Source organism: Salvelinus namaycush, chromosome 7, assembly GCF_016432855.1.
Source record: "Salvelinus namaycush isolate Seneca chromosome 7, SaNama_1.0, whole genome shotgun sequence".
Classification (NCBI taxonomy): domain Eukaryota; kingdom Metazoa; phylum Chordata; class Actinopteri; order Salmoniformes; family Salmonidae; genus Salvelinus; species Salvelinus namaycush.
This window is the reverse complement of record NC_052313.1, coordinates 52,210,162-52,225,809: the sequence shown is the minus strand read 5'-3', so window position 1 is coordinate 52,225,809 and position 15,648 is coordinate 52,210,162. Positions and strand designations below refer to the sequence as shown.

The following is a 15,648-nucleotide window of genomic DNA, read 5'->3' as shown; positions in this document are numbered from 1 at the left end:
TATACTCTCTCACACATGAACCCTAAATATATTCTCTCACACATGAACCCTAAATATATTCTCTCACACATGAACCCTAAATATATTCTCTCACACATGAACCCTAAATATACTCTCTCACACATGAACCCTAAATATACTCTCTCACACATGAACCCTAAATATACTCTCTCACACATGAACCCTAAATATACTCTCTCACACATGAACCCTAAATATACTCTCTCACACATGAACCCTAAATATACTCTCTCACACATGAACCCTAAATATACTCTCTCACACATGAACCCTAAATATACTCTCTCACACATGAACCCTAAATATACTCTCTCACACATGAACCCTAAATATACTCTCTCACACATGAACCCTAAATATATTCTCTCACACATGAACCCTAAATATATTCTCTCACACATGAACCCTAAATATATTCTCTCACACATGAACCCTAAATATATACTCTCTCACATGAACCCTAAATATACTCTCTCACACATGAACCCTAAATATACTCTCTCACACATGAACCCTAAATATACTCTCTCACACATGAACCCTAAATATACTCTCTCACACATGAACCCTAAATATATTCTCTCACACATGAACCCTAAATATATTCTCTCACACATGAACCCTAAATATATTCTCTCACACATGAACCCTAAATATACTCTCTCACATGAACCCTAAATATACTCTCTCACACATGAACCCTAAATATATTCTCTCACACATGAACCCTAAATATATTCTCTCACACATGAACCCTAAATATATTCTCTCACACATGAACCCTAAGTATACTCTCTCACACATGAACCCTAAATATACTCTCTCACACATGAACCCTAAATATACTCTCTCACACATGAACCCTAAATATATTCTCTCACACATGAACCCTAAATATACTCTCTCACACATGAACCCTAAATATACTCTCTCACACATGAACCCTAAATATACTCTCTCACACATGAACCCTAAATATACTCTCTCACACATGAACCCTAAATATACTCTCTCACACATGAACCCTAAATATATTCTCTCACACATGAACCCTAAATATATTCTCTCACACATGAACCCTAAATATATTCTCTCACACATGAACCCTAAATATATTCTCTCACACATGAACCCTAAATATATTCTCTCACACATGAACCCTAAATATACTCTCTCACACATGAACCCTAAATATACTCTCTCACACATGAACCCTAAATATATTCTCTCACACATGAACCCTAAATATACTCTCTCACACATGAACCCTAAATATACTCTCTCACACATGAACCCTAAATATACTCTCTCACACATGAACCCTAAATATATTCTCTCACACATGAACCCTAAATATATTCTCTCACACATGAACCCTAAATATATTCTCTCACACATGAACCCTAAATATATTCTCTCTCGCGCACGAACCCTAAATATATTCTCTCTCGCGCACGAACCCTAAATATATTCTCTCTCGCGCACGAACCCTAAATATATTCTCTCTCGCGCACGAACTCTAAATATACTCTCTCGCGCACGAATTCTAAATATACTCTCTCGCGCACGAACTCTAAATATACTCTCTCGCGCACGAACTCTAAATATACTCTCTCGCGCACGAACTCTAAATATACTCTCTCGCGCACGAACTCTAAATATACTCTCTCGCGCACGAACCCTAAATATACTCTCTCGCGCACGAACTCTAATATTCTCTCTGGCTCACGAACTCTAAATATTCTCTCTCGCACACGAACTCTAAATATACTCTCTCGCACACGAACTCTAAATATACTCTCTCGCACACGAACCCTAAATATACTCTCTCGCACACGAACCCTAAATATACTCTCTCGCACACGAACCCTAAATATACTCTCTCGCACACGAACCCTAAATATACTCTCGCGCACACGAACCCTAAATATACTCTCTCGCACACGAACCCTAAATATACTCTCGCGCACACGGACTCTAAATATACTCTCACGCATTCCCTGCATCGGCCTAGTTGGCTGTGTTTGATGTTAGTGGGAGAGAGGTGTAACTAGTTACTGAAACCTCTACTACTGTCTCTGGGGAGGTAGACCCCTTGAGCACTCTCTCTCTACATCTCTCTCACTGTGGAAAGACACATGCTCTCTCTTAAATTTGAGTCATTTAGCAGACGCTCTAATACAGAGCGTCTTAGAGGATCAAATACAGTGAAGTGCCTTGCTCAAGGGCACATCAGTAGATGTTTCACCTAGTCGGCTCGAGGATTCGAACCAGCAACCATTTGGTTACAGGTCCAACGCTCCTAACCGCTAGGCTACCTGCAGCCCTTCTTCCTCTCTGTGGGGTGGAAGCTTCAAAGCGGCACCCCATAACCAACCTCTCCTGGACAACTCAGTTAGAAGCCGCAATGATCCGTATCACTGGCTCTCTTTCTCGTGTGTGTTGAACATGTGTTAGAGGAGACACCATACTGTGTTCCTCTGTAGGTGCTTATCCACACACACACACACACACACACGCACACACACTCTGACTGGCTCAGTGAGCTGAGAGGAGCTGTTTGGATGAGCACCTTTGAAAGACCTGGCGAAGGACCAGTGTTAAGGGTGTAAACACAGTGAATGTAACCTCTAACCTCTGTGTGTTCCTTCCTGTAGGCCCCTCGTTCGCCGTGGCCATCCGCTCTGACACCACCACTCTGTATCCCTGGGAGACCGCCAAGATGGTGTGTGCCCTCAGCGTCTCTGGAGCATCCCCCAAGTCAGGTAGGAGACGACACACACACACTCTCATCAGGTGATAGCTGTATCCATAAGACACAACCTTCCAGTGTTGAGACAGACTGAGTTAATTAGTTTCTTATCAGCTCTCCTGTTCACATCTCTCCATCCTCTCCTCCCTTCCTCCTGTCCTCTTCCTGCCTCTCTTGTCACTGTTCTCCCAGCTCAGGGAGGAGTGCAGTGTGATCTCTGATTGGAAGTCATTCTGTCTCATTCTCTCGAATCAACTCTCTCTCTCACTTTGTCTTCCTCTCCCTCCCTCAGCCATTAGATTACATAACTCTGTCTCTGTCTGTCTCCTTTCCCCTCCTCTCTGTCTCTTTCATATTGTTATCTTTCTATATTCTTCAGTCCAGTCTAACACGAGACCGGTCAGAGATCAGAACAGAGAGTTCTGCTCATAGCAGCTATGTGTGTTTGTCTGAATGTGATTGTGTGATTATGCAAGGGGGGGGTGTCATTTTTCAGAACTCAAGCTGTCGGTGTGTGTGTGTGTGTATGTATTCACACGCATACACACATAAGCCTTCCTGTTATTCACATGCATATCAGAGAACGTAATGGAATGTCGTAATCTTATGGGCAGTTGCAGCTTCTTTTCCTGATGGTGGAACATAGCAGTTAGTTACCTACAGGGAGACCGCTGGGAGGCTGCAGGGGAATGGTATTACTGAACTACACTGTTAGTTAGTTACCTACAGGGAGACAGCTGGAAGGCTGCAGGGGAATGGTATTACTGAACTACACTGTTAGTCAGTTAGTTACCTACAGGGAGACAGCTGGAAGGCTGCAGGGGAATGGTATTACTGAACTACACTGTTAGTCAGTTACCTACAGAGAGACAGCTGGAAGGCTGCAGGGGAATGGTATTACTGAACTACACTGTTAGTCTGTTAGTTAGTTACCTACAGGGAGACAGCTGGAAGGCTGCAGGGGAATGGTATTACTGAACTACACTGTTAGTCTGTTAGTTAGTTACCTACAGGGAGACAGCTGGAAGGCTGCAGGGGAATGGTATTACTGAACTACACTGTTAGTCAGTTAGTTACCTACAGGGAGACAGCTGGAAGGCTGCAGGGGAATGGTATTACTGAACTACACTGTTAGTCAGTTAGATACCTACAGGGAGACAGCTGGAAGGCTGCAGGGGAATGGTATTACTGAACTACACTGTTATTCTGTTAGTTAGTTACCTACAGGGAGACAGCTGGAAGGCTGCAGGGGAATGGTATTACTGAACTACACTGTTAGAATCTGTTAGTTACCTACAGGGAGACAGCTGGAAGGCTGCAGGGGAATGGTATTACTGAACTACACTGTTAGTCTGTTAGTTACCTACAGGGAGACAGCTGGAAGGCTGCAGGGGAATGGTATTACTGAACTACACTGTTAGTCTGTTAGTTACCTACAGGGAGACAGCTGGAAGGCTGCAGGGGAATGGTATTACTGAACTACACTGTTAGTCTGTTAGTTACCTACAGGGAGACAGCTGGAAGGCTGCAGGGGAATGGTATTACTGAACTACACTGTTAGTTAGTTACCTACAGGGAGACAGCTGGAAGGCTGCAGGGGAATGGTATTACTGAACTACACTGTTAGTCAGTTAGTTACCTACAGGGAGACAGCTGGAAGGCTGCAGGGGAATGGTATTACTGAACTACACTGTTAGTCAGTTACCTACAGAGAGACAGCTGGAAGGCTGCAGGGGAATGGTATTACTGAACTACACTGTTAGTCTGTTAGTTAGTTACCTACAGGGAGACAGCTGGAAGGCTGCAGGGGAATGGTATTACTGAACTACACTGTTAGTCTGTTAGTTAGTTACCTACAGGGAGACAGCTGGAAGGCTGCAGGGGAATGGTATTACTGAACTACACTGTTAGTCAGTTAGTTACCTACAGGGAGACAGCTGGAAGGCTGCAGGGGAATGGTATTACTGAACTACACTGTTAGTCTCTTAGTTAGTTACCTACAGGGAGACAGCTGGAAGGCTGCAGGGGAATGGTATTACTGAACTACACTGTTAGTCTAGTTAGTTACCTACAGGGAGACAGCTGGAAGGCTGCAGGGGAATGGTATTACTGAACTACACTGTTAGTCTGTTAGTTAGTTACCTACAGGGAGACAGCTGGAAGGCTGCAGGGGAATGGTATTACTGAACTACACTGTTAGTCTAGTTAGTTACCTACAGGGAGACAGCTGGAAGGCTGCAGGGGAATGGTATTACTGAACTACACTGTTAGTCTGTTAGTTAGTTACCTACAGGGAGACAGCTGGAAGGCTGCAGGGGAATGGTATTACTGAACTACACTGTTAGTCTGTTAGTTACCTACAGGGAGACAGCTGGAAGGCTGCAGGGGAATGGTATTACTGAACTACACTGTTAGTCTGTTAGTTAGTTACCTACAGGGAGACAGCTGGAAGGCTGCAGGGGAATGGTATTACTGAACTACACTGTTAGTCTGTTAGTTACCTACAGGGAGATAGCTGGAAGGCTGCAGGGGAATGGTATTACTGAACTACACTGTTAGTCTGTTAGTTAGTTACCTACAGGGAGACAGCTGGAAGGCTGCAGGGGAATGGTATTACTGAACTACACTGTTAGTCTGTTAGTTACCTACAGGGAGACAGCTGGAAGGCTGCAGGGGAATGGTATTACTGAACTACACTGTTAATCTGTTAGTTAGTTACCTACAGGGAGACAGCTGGAAGGCTGCAGGGGAATGGTATTACTGAACTACACTGTTAGAATCTTAGTTAGTTACCTACAGGGAGACAGCTGGAAGGCTGCAGGGGAATGGTATTACTGAACTACACTGTTAGTTACCTACAGAGAGACAGCTGGAAGGCTGCAGGGGAATGGTATTACTGAACTACACTGTTAGTCTGTTAGTTAGTTACCTACAGGGAGACAGCTGGAAGGCTGCAGGGGAATGGTATTACTGAACTACACTGTTAGAATCTTAGTTAGTTACCTACAGGGAGACAGCTGGAAGGCTGCAGGGGAATGGTATTACTGAACTACACTGTTAGTCTGTTAGTTAGTTACCTACAGGGAGACAGCTGGAAGGCTGCAGGGGAATGGTATTACTGAACTACACTGTTAGTTAGTTACCTACAGGGAGGCTGCAGGGGAATGGTATTACTGAACTACACTGTTAGTCTGTTAGTTACCTACAGGGAGACAGCTGGAAGGCTGCAGGGGAATGGTATTACTGAACTACACTGTTAGTCTGTTAGTTACCTACAGGGAGATAGCTGGAAGGCTGCAGGGGAATGGTATTACTGAACTACACTGTTAGTCTGTTAGTTAGTTACCTACAGGGAGACAGCTGGAAGGCTGCAGGGGAATGGTATTACTGAACTACACTGTTAGTCTGTTAGTTACCTACAGGGAGACAGCTGGGAGGCTGCAGGGGAATGGTATTACTGAACTACACTGTTAATCTGTTAGTTAGTTACCTACAGGGAGACAGCTGGAAGGCTGCAGGGGAATGGTATTACTGAACTACACTGTTAGAATCTTAGTTAGTTACCTACAGGGAGACAGCTGGAAGGCTGCAGGGGAATGGTATTACTGAACTACACTGTTAGTTACCTACAGGGAGACAGCTGGAAGGCTGCAGGGGAATGGTATTACTGAACTACACTGTTAGTCTGTTAGTTACCTACAGGGAGACAGCTGGAAGGCTGCAGGGGAATGGTATTACTGAACTACACTGTTAGAATCTTAGTTACCTACAGGGAGACAGCTGGAAGGCTGCAGGGGAATGGTATTACTGAACTACACTGTTAGTTAGTTACCTACAGGGAGGCTGCAGGGGAATGGTATTACTGAACTACACTGTTAGTCTGTTAGTTACCTACAGGGAGACAGCTGGAAGGCTGCAGGGGAATGGTATTACTGAACTACACTGTTAGTCTGTTAGTTACCTACAGGGAGACAGCTGGAAGGCTGCAGGGGAATGGTATTACTGAACTACACTGTTAGTCTGTTAGTTACCTACAGGGAGACAGCTGGAAGGCTGCAGGGGAATGGTATTACTGAACTACACTGTTAGTCTGTTAGTTAGTTACCTACAGGGAGACAGCTGGAAGGCTGCAGGGGAATGGTATTACTGAACTACACTGTTAGTCTGTTAGTTACCTACAGGAGACAGCTGGAAGGCTGCAGGGGAATGGTATTACTGAACTACACTGTTAGTCTGTTAGTTACCTACAGGGAGACAGCTGGAAGGCTGCAGGGGAATGGTATTACTGAACTACACTGTTAGTCTGTTAGTTACCTACAGGGAGACAGCTGGAAGGCTGCAGGGGAATGGTATTACTGAACTACACTGTTAGTCTGTTAGTTACCTACAGGGAGACAGCTGGAAGGCTGCAGGGGAATGGTATTACTGAACTACACTGTTAGTCTGTTAGTTAGTTACCTACAGGGAGACAGCTGGAAGGCTGCAGGGGAATGGTATTACTGAACTACACTGTTAGTCTGTTAGTTAGTTACCTACAGGGAGACAGCTGGGAAGGCTGCAGGGGAATGGTATTACTGAACTACACTGTTAGTCTAGTTAGTTACCTACAGGGAGACAGCTGGAAGACTGCAGGGGAATGGTATTACTGAACTACACTGTTAGTCTGTTAGTTACCTACAGGGAGCTAGCTGGAAGGCTGCAGGGGAATGGTATTACTGAACTACACTGTTAGTCTGTTAGTTAGTTACCTACAGGGAGACAGCTGGAAGGCTGCAGGGGAATGGTATTACTGAACTACACTGTTAGTCTGTTAGTTACCTACAGGGAGACAGCTGGAAGGCTGCAGGGGAATGGTATTACTGAACTACACTGTTAGTCTGTTAGTTACCTACAGAGAGACAGCTGGAAGGCTGCAGGGGAATGGTATTACTGAACTACACTGTTAGTCTGTTAGTTAGTTACCTACAGGGAGACAGCTGGAAGGCTGCAGGGGAATGGTATTACTGAACTACACTGTTAGTCTGTTAGTTAGTTACCTACAGGGAGACAGCTGGGAGGCTGCAGGGGAATGGTATTACTGAACTACACTGTTAGTCAGTTAGTTACCTACATGGAGACAGCTGGAAGGCTGCAGGGGAATGGTATTACTGAACTACACTGTTAGTCTGTTAGTTACCTACAGGGAGATAGCTGGAAGGCTGCAGGGGAATGGTATTACTGAACTACACTGTTAGTCTGTTAGTTAGTTACCTACAGGGAGACAGCTGGAAGGCTGCAGGGGAATGGTATTACTGAACTACACTGTTAGTCTGTTAGTTACCTACAGGGAGACAGCTGGGAGGCTGCAGGGGAATGGTATTACTGAACTACACTGTTAGTCTGTTAGTTAGTTACCTACAGGGAGACAGCTGGAAGGCTGCAGGGAATGGTATTACTGAACTACACTGTTAGTCTGTTAGTTACCTACAGGGAGACAGCTGGAAGGCTGCAGGGGAATGGTATTACTGAACTACACTGTTAGTCTGTTAGTTAGTTACCTACAGGGAGACAGCTGGAAGGCTGCAGGGGAATGGTATTACTGAACTACACTGTTAGTCTGTTAGTTAGTTACCTACAGGGAGACAGCTGGAAGGCTGCAGGGGAATGGTATTACTGAACTACACTGTTAGTCTGTTAGTTACCTACAGGGAGACAGCTGGAAGGCTGCAGGGGAATGGTATTACTGAAACTACACTAGAATTTAGTTACCTACAGGAGACAGCTGGAAGGCTGCAGGGAATGGTATTACTGAACTAACACTGTTAGTACCTACAGGGAGACAGCTGAAGGCTGCAGGGGAATGGTATTACTGAACTACACTGTTAGAATCTTAGTTACCTACAGGGAGACAGCTGGAAGGCTGCAGGGGAATGGTATTACTGAACTACACTGTTAGTCTGTTAGTTAGTTACCTACAGGGAGGCTGCAGGGGAATGGTATTACTGAACTACACTGTTAGTCTGTTAGTTAGTTACCTACAGGGAGGCTGCAGGGGAATGGTATTACTGAACTACACTGTTAGTTACCTACAGCTACAGGGAGATAGCTGTAAGGCTGGCATGGGAATGGTATTACTTGAAACTCACTACTGTTAGTTAGTTACCTACAGGAGCAGCTGGAGCTGCAGGGAATGGTATTACTGAACTACACTGTTCAGTTGTTATCTACTACGGGAACAGTCTGGGAAGCTGCAGGGGAATGGTATTACTGAACTACACGTAACTGTTAGTTCAGTTACCTACGAGGGATAGACAGCTGAAGGCTGCAGGGAAGGTATTACTGAACTACAACTGTTTAGATTGTAGTTTGGGGGGGTTAGATTACCTCAGGGAGAAAGCTGGAAGGCTGCAGGGGAATGGTAATTACTGAACTACACTGTTAGTTGTAGTATTCCTACAGGGAGACAGCTGTCAAGTGCTGCAGGGGAATGGTATTACTGACTACACTGGTTAGTCTAGTTAGTTACACTACAGGAGACAGCTGAAAGGCTGCAGGGAATGGTATTATGAACTACACTTTAGAATCTTAGATACCTAACAGGTAGAACAGCTGAAGGCTGCAGGGAATGGTATTACTGACTACACTGTTAGTTTGAGTTATCCTACAGGGAGCTGAAGCCAGGGAATGGTATTACTGACTACCTGTTAGTCTGTTAGTTACCTACAGGGAGACGCTGGAAGGCTGCAGGGAATGTATTACTGAACTACCTGTAGTCTGTTAGTTTAGCCTACCGGAGACAGCTGGAGGCTGCAGGGGAATGGTATTACTGAACTACAACTGTTTAGTCTGTTAGTGTTTACCTACACGGGAGACGCTGAAGGCTCTAGGGGAATGTAATTACTGAACTACCCTGTTATCCTGTTAGTTATACCTAACATGGAGAACAGCTGGAATGCTGGCAGGGGAATGTATTACTGAACTACACTGTTATTCTGTTGTTACCTACAGGGATGACACTGAAGGCTGCAGGGGAATGGTATGACTGAACCTACACTGTTAGTCGTTAGTTACCTACAGGAGAAAGCTGGAAGGCTGCGGGAATGGTATTACTGAACTGACACTGTTAGTCGTACCTACAGAGAGACGCTGGAGGCTGCAGGGGAATGTATTACTGAACTACACTGTTAGTCTTTAGTTAGTTTACTCTACCGAGGAGAAAAAAAACAAGCTGAACTGCAGGGGAATGGTATTACTGAACTACACTGTTTAGTCTGTTAGTTATTACCTACAGGAGACGCTGGGAGAGCTTGGGCCAGGGAATGGTATTACTGACACTCACTGTTATCAGTTTAGTTACCTACAGAGAGAAGCTGGAAGCTGCAGGGGAATGTATTACTGAACTACAACTGTTAGTCGTTAGTTACCTACAGGTGAAAGCTGAAGGCTGCAGGGAATGGTATTACTGAAACTACCTGTTGTCTGTTAGTTAGTTACCTACAGGGAGACAGCTGGAAGGCAGGGCTGATTACGACTGACGAGTTTAGTACTAGGAGCGCTGGAAGTAGGATGGTACTGAACTACACTGTTGTCTGTTAGTTAGTCCTACAGGGAGACAGATGGAAGGCTGCAGGGGAATGGTATACGGAAGCTACACTGTTAGTCTTGTTAGTTACAGACTACAGAGAGACGCTGGAAGTGCTGCAGGGAATGGTATTACTGAACTACACTGTTAGTCTGTTTAGTTGTTTACCTACAGGGGACAGCTTGAAGCTGCAGGAATGGTATTACTGAACTACACTGTTAGTCTGTTAGTTATTTACCTACAGGGAGACAGCTGGAAGGCTGCAGGGAAGGTATTACTGACCACACTGTTATTCATTAGTTACCTACAGGAGACCTGGAAGCTGCAGGGGATGGTATTACTGAACTACACTGTTAGTCTGTTAGTTACCTACAGGGAGAAGCTGGAGGGCTGCAGGGAATGGTATTACTGAACTACACTGGTTATCTGTTAGTTAGTTACCTACAGGAGACAGCTGGAAGGCTGCAGGGGATGGTATTACTGAACTACACTGTTAGTCTTAGTTACCTACAGGGAGACAGCTGGAAGGCTGCGGGGATGGTATTACTGAACTACACTGTTAGTCTGTTAGTAGTTACCTACAGGGAGACAGCTGGAAGGCTGCAGGGGAATGGTATTACTGGAACTACACACTGTTTAGTCTGTTAGTTATCCTACAGGGAGACAGCTGGAAGGCTGCAGGGGAATGGTATTACTGAACTACACTGTTAGAATCTTAGTGTTACCTACAGGGAGATCAGCTGGAAGGCTGCAGGGGAATGGTATTACTGAACTACACTGTTAGTCTGTTTAGTTACCTACAGGGAGACAGCTGGAAGGCTGCAGGGGAATGGTATTACTGAACTACACTGTTAGTCAGTTAGTTACCTACAGGGAGACAGCTGAAGGCTGCAGGGGAATGGTATTACTGAACTACACTGAGTCTGTTAGTTACCTACAGGAGACGCTGGAAGACACAAGCTGCAGTGAATGGTATACTGACTACACTGTTAGAATCTGTTAGTTACCTACAGGAGTATAGCTGTGAAGCGCTGCATGGGGAATGGGTATTACTGAACTACACACTGTTAGTCTGTTTAGTTAGTTTACCTACAGGGTGAGGCTGCAGGGGAATGGTATTACTGAACTACACTGTTAGTCTGTTATTAGTTTACTACAGGGAGAGCTGGGGCGAGGAATGTATTCCTGAACTACACTGTATCGTTAGTTATGTTACCGTACAGGGAGACAGCTGAAGGCTGCAGTGGATGGTATTACTGAACTACACTGTTCTTAGTTAGACCTACAGGAACTGAAGCAGGACGTTTACTATACTTGACCTGGGAACGTGGAAGCTGCAGGGGAATGGTATTACTGACAATACACTGTTAGTCTGTTATTACTCTACAGGAACAGGCTGGAAGGCTCAGGGGAATGGTATTACTGAACTATCTACAACTGTTAGAATCTAGTTACCTACAGGGAGACAGCGGAAGGCTGAGGGAATGGGTATTACCTAGAACTAACACTGTTAGTCGGTAGTTACCTACAGGAGAGCTGGCTGCAGGGAATGATTACTGAACTACACTGTTAGTGTTAGTCCTACAGTGGAGACAGCTGGAAGGCTGCTGGGAATGTATTACTGACTACAACTGTTAGTCTGTTAGTTTACATACAGGGAGACAGCTGACAGGCTGGCAGGGGAATGGTATGACTGACTACACTGTTAGTCTTTATTATTTAACCTACAGGGAGAACAGCTGGAAGGCTGCAGGGAATTGGTATGTACTGACTACAACTGTTGTCCTGTATTAGTTACCTACAGGAGACAGCTGGAAGGCGGCAGGGGAATGGTATTACTGACTACACTGTTTAGTCTGTTAAGTTACCTCACGGAGACAGCTGGAAGGCTGCAGGGTAAATGGTATTACTGAACGTACACTGTTAGTCTGTTAGTTACTAACATAAGCGCGGTTATACGACACGTTAGTCTGTATACCAAGAGACAGCTGAAGGCTGCAGGGGAATGGATTTACTGAACTACACTGTTAGTCCTGTGTGTTATTACTTACAGGGAGACAGGTGGAAGCTGCAGTTGAATGGTATGACTGAACTACACTGTTATCTGTTCGTTACGTACTACAAGGGAGCAGCTGGAGGCTGCAGGGGAATGGTATTACTGAACTACACGTTAGTCTTAGTTAGTTAACCTACATGGAGGACAAGCTGAAGCTGCATGGGAAGGTATTATACCTGAACTACACTGTTAGTCTGTTCAGTTACATACAGGGAGAAGCTGAGGCTGCAGGGATTGGTATTACTTGACTACACTGTTAGTCTGTTAGTTGTTACCTACAGGGAGACAGCTGGAAGCTGCAGGGAATGGTATTACTGAACTACACTGGTTAGTCTGTTAGTTACCTCAGGAGACAGCTGAGAGCTGCAGGGGAATGTATTTACTGAACTACACTGTTTAGTCTGTTTATAGTTCACCTACAGGGAACATGGAAGGCTGCAGGGGAATGTATTTACTGAACTACACTGTTAGTCGTTATTAGTTTACCTACAGGGAGACAGCTGGGGAAGGCTGCAGGGGAATGGTAGTTACTGACTACCTGTTAGTCATTTATTAGGTTACCTACAGGAGCGCTGAGGCTGCAGGAGATGGTATTACTGACTACACTGTTAGTCGTTAGTTACCTACAGGAGATCAGCGGAAGGCTGGCAGGGGAATGTATTACTGAACTACACTTTATCTGTGTAGGGGTTACCTACATGGAGACAGCGGAGGCTGCAGGGACAGGTAATTACGGAACTACCTGTTTAGTCTGTTAGTTAGCCTAACGGAGACAGCTGGAAGGCTGCAGGGGAATGGTATTACTGACTACCTGTTAGTCTGTTAGTGTAGTCCTACAGGGAGACAGCTGGAAGAGCTTCAGGGAATGGTATTACGTGAACTACACTGTTGATCTGTTAGTTAGTACCTACCGGAGACGAGCTGGAAGCTGCAGGGGAATGGTAATTACTGAACTACACTGTATTAGTCTCTGTTTATTATCCACAGGAGACATGCTGGAAGGCTGCAGTGTGAAGTATTACTGGAACTACAACTGTTAGATCTTAGTTAGTTACACTCAGGGAGACAGCTTGGAAGCTGTGCAGGGAATGGGATTATGAACTACACTGTTAGTCTACGCTACAGGAGACAGCTGCAATGCTGCAGGGGATGGTATTACTGAACTACACTGTTTAGAATGCTTTAGTTACACTACAGGGAGACAGCTGCAAGGCTGCATGGGAATGGTATTACTGAACTACACTGTTTAGTTCCTAAGACACGGCTTGCTGAAGGTATACTGACTCTTTAAACACGCTACAGGGAGTAAGCTGCAGGGATGGTATTACTGACTACACTGTTAGTCCTGTTATTAGTTACCTACGTGAGCTGCGGGGATGGTATTCTGACTCACACTGTTAGTCTGTTAGTTTTACCTACAGGGAGAGCTGGAAGGGGAATGGTATTACTGACTACCTGTAGTTCTTAGTTAGTCCTACAGGATAAAGACACTTGGAAGGCTGCAGGGGCATGGTTTACCTGAACTACACTGTTAGTTTACCTACATGGAGGACAGCTGAAGGCTGCAGGGGTTGAATGGTATTACTGACTACACTGTTAGTTACCTTACAGGGAACAGCTGAGGCTGCAGGGGAATGGTATTACTGAACTACCTGTTAGTCCTGTAGTTACCTACAGTGGAGAACAGCTGAAGGCTGCGGAATGGTATTACTGAACTACAACTTTTAGAATCTTAGTTACTACAGGGAGACAGCTGGAAGGCTGTCAGGTAATGGTATTACTGAACTACACTGTTAGTCGTTAGTTAGTTTTACCTACCGAGAGACAGCTGGAAGGCTGCAGGAATGGTATTACTGAACTACCCTGTTAGTTTACCTACGGGAACAGCCTGGAGGCTGCAGGGGATGGTATTACTGAACTACACTGGTATCCTTTAGTTAGTTACCTACGGGAGACAGGCTGGAAGGCTGCAGGGGAATGGTATTACTGAACTCACTGTTCTTTGTTTCAGTCGTTTAGTTAGTTACCTACAGGGAGTACAGCGGAAGGCTGCAGGGAATGGTATACGAACTACACTGTTAGTCTGTTAGTTAGTTACCTCATACCTACAGGGAGACAGCTCGAAAGGCTGCAGGGGAATGGGTATTATGAACTACAATGTTAGTCCGTTAGTTGTTCATTACGGAGACAGCTGGAAGGCTGCAGGGGAATGGTAATTCTGAACTAACCACTGTTAGTCGTAGTTAGTCCCACAGGGAAACAGCTGGAAGGCTGCAGGGAATGGTATTTACTGAATACACTGTTAGTCTGTTAGTTAGTTATCTTACAGGGAGACAAGGTTGGAAGGCTGCAGGGTACGGATTTATAACTGAACTACACTGTTAATCTGTTAGTTCTTACCTACAGGGAGACAGCTGGAAGGTGCAGGGGAATGGTATTACTGAAAACTACACTGTTAGTCTGTTACCTTCGTTACTACAGGGAGACAGGGAAGGCTGCAGGGGAATGGTATTACTGAACTACACTGTTGATCTTAGTTACTACAGGGAGTGCTGGAGGCGGGTGGGATGGTATTAGCTGAACTACACTGTTAGTCTGTTAGTTACCTATACAGGGAGACAGCTGGAAGGCTGCGATGGGAATGGTATTACTGACTACACTGTTAGAATCGTTAGTTACCTACAGGGAGACAGCTGGAAGGCTGCAGGGGAATGGTATTACTGAACTACACTGTTTATAATCTGTTTAGTTACCTACAGTGAGACAGCTTGTAAGTGCTGCAGGGGAAAATGGTATTACTTGAACTACAACTGTAGTCTGTTAGTTAGTTACCTACAGGGAGAGCAGCTGGAAGGCTGGCAGGGGAATGGTTTACTGGACTACAATCTGTTAGTCTGTTATTAGTTACCTACAGGAGACAGCTGAAGGCTGCAGGGGATTGGTATTACTGAACTAACGTTAGTTAGTTTACCTACAGGGAGACAGCTGGAAGGGCTTGCAGGGAATGGTTATTACTGAAACACTGTTTTTAGTCTTTTCGTTAGTTTCTACAGGGAGACAAGCTGGAAAGGCTGGCAGGGGCAAGCGGTATGAACTGAACTACACTTTCTTCTGTAGTTAGTTTACCTACAGGGAGAACGCTGGAAGGCTACAGGGGGAAGGGTATACTGAACTACACTGTTAGTTAGTTACCTACAGGGAGACAGCTTGGAAGGCTGCAGGGAATGGTATTAAGATGAGTGGATAAGCGTCTTTTGC

At 45.0% G+C, this 15,648-nt stretch overlaps 1 protein-coding gene across 1 annotated transcript in view; it reads left to right on the top strand.

Annotated features, from left to right (window-relative positions):
- Positions 1–15,648, top strand: part of LOC120051410 (prostaglandin F2 receptor negative regulator-like) — a 64,913-nt gene that overhangs the window by 28,263 nt on the left and 21,002 nt on the right. Inside the window, exon 9 of the mRNA XM_038998261.1 lies at positions 2,679–2,786. Coding sequence (XP_038854189.1) covers positions 2,679–2,786 — 108 coding nt within the window. The remainder of the gene's footprint in view (positions 1–2,678; positions 2,787–15,648) is intronic.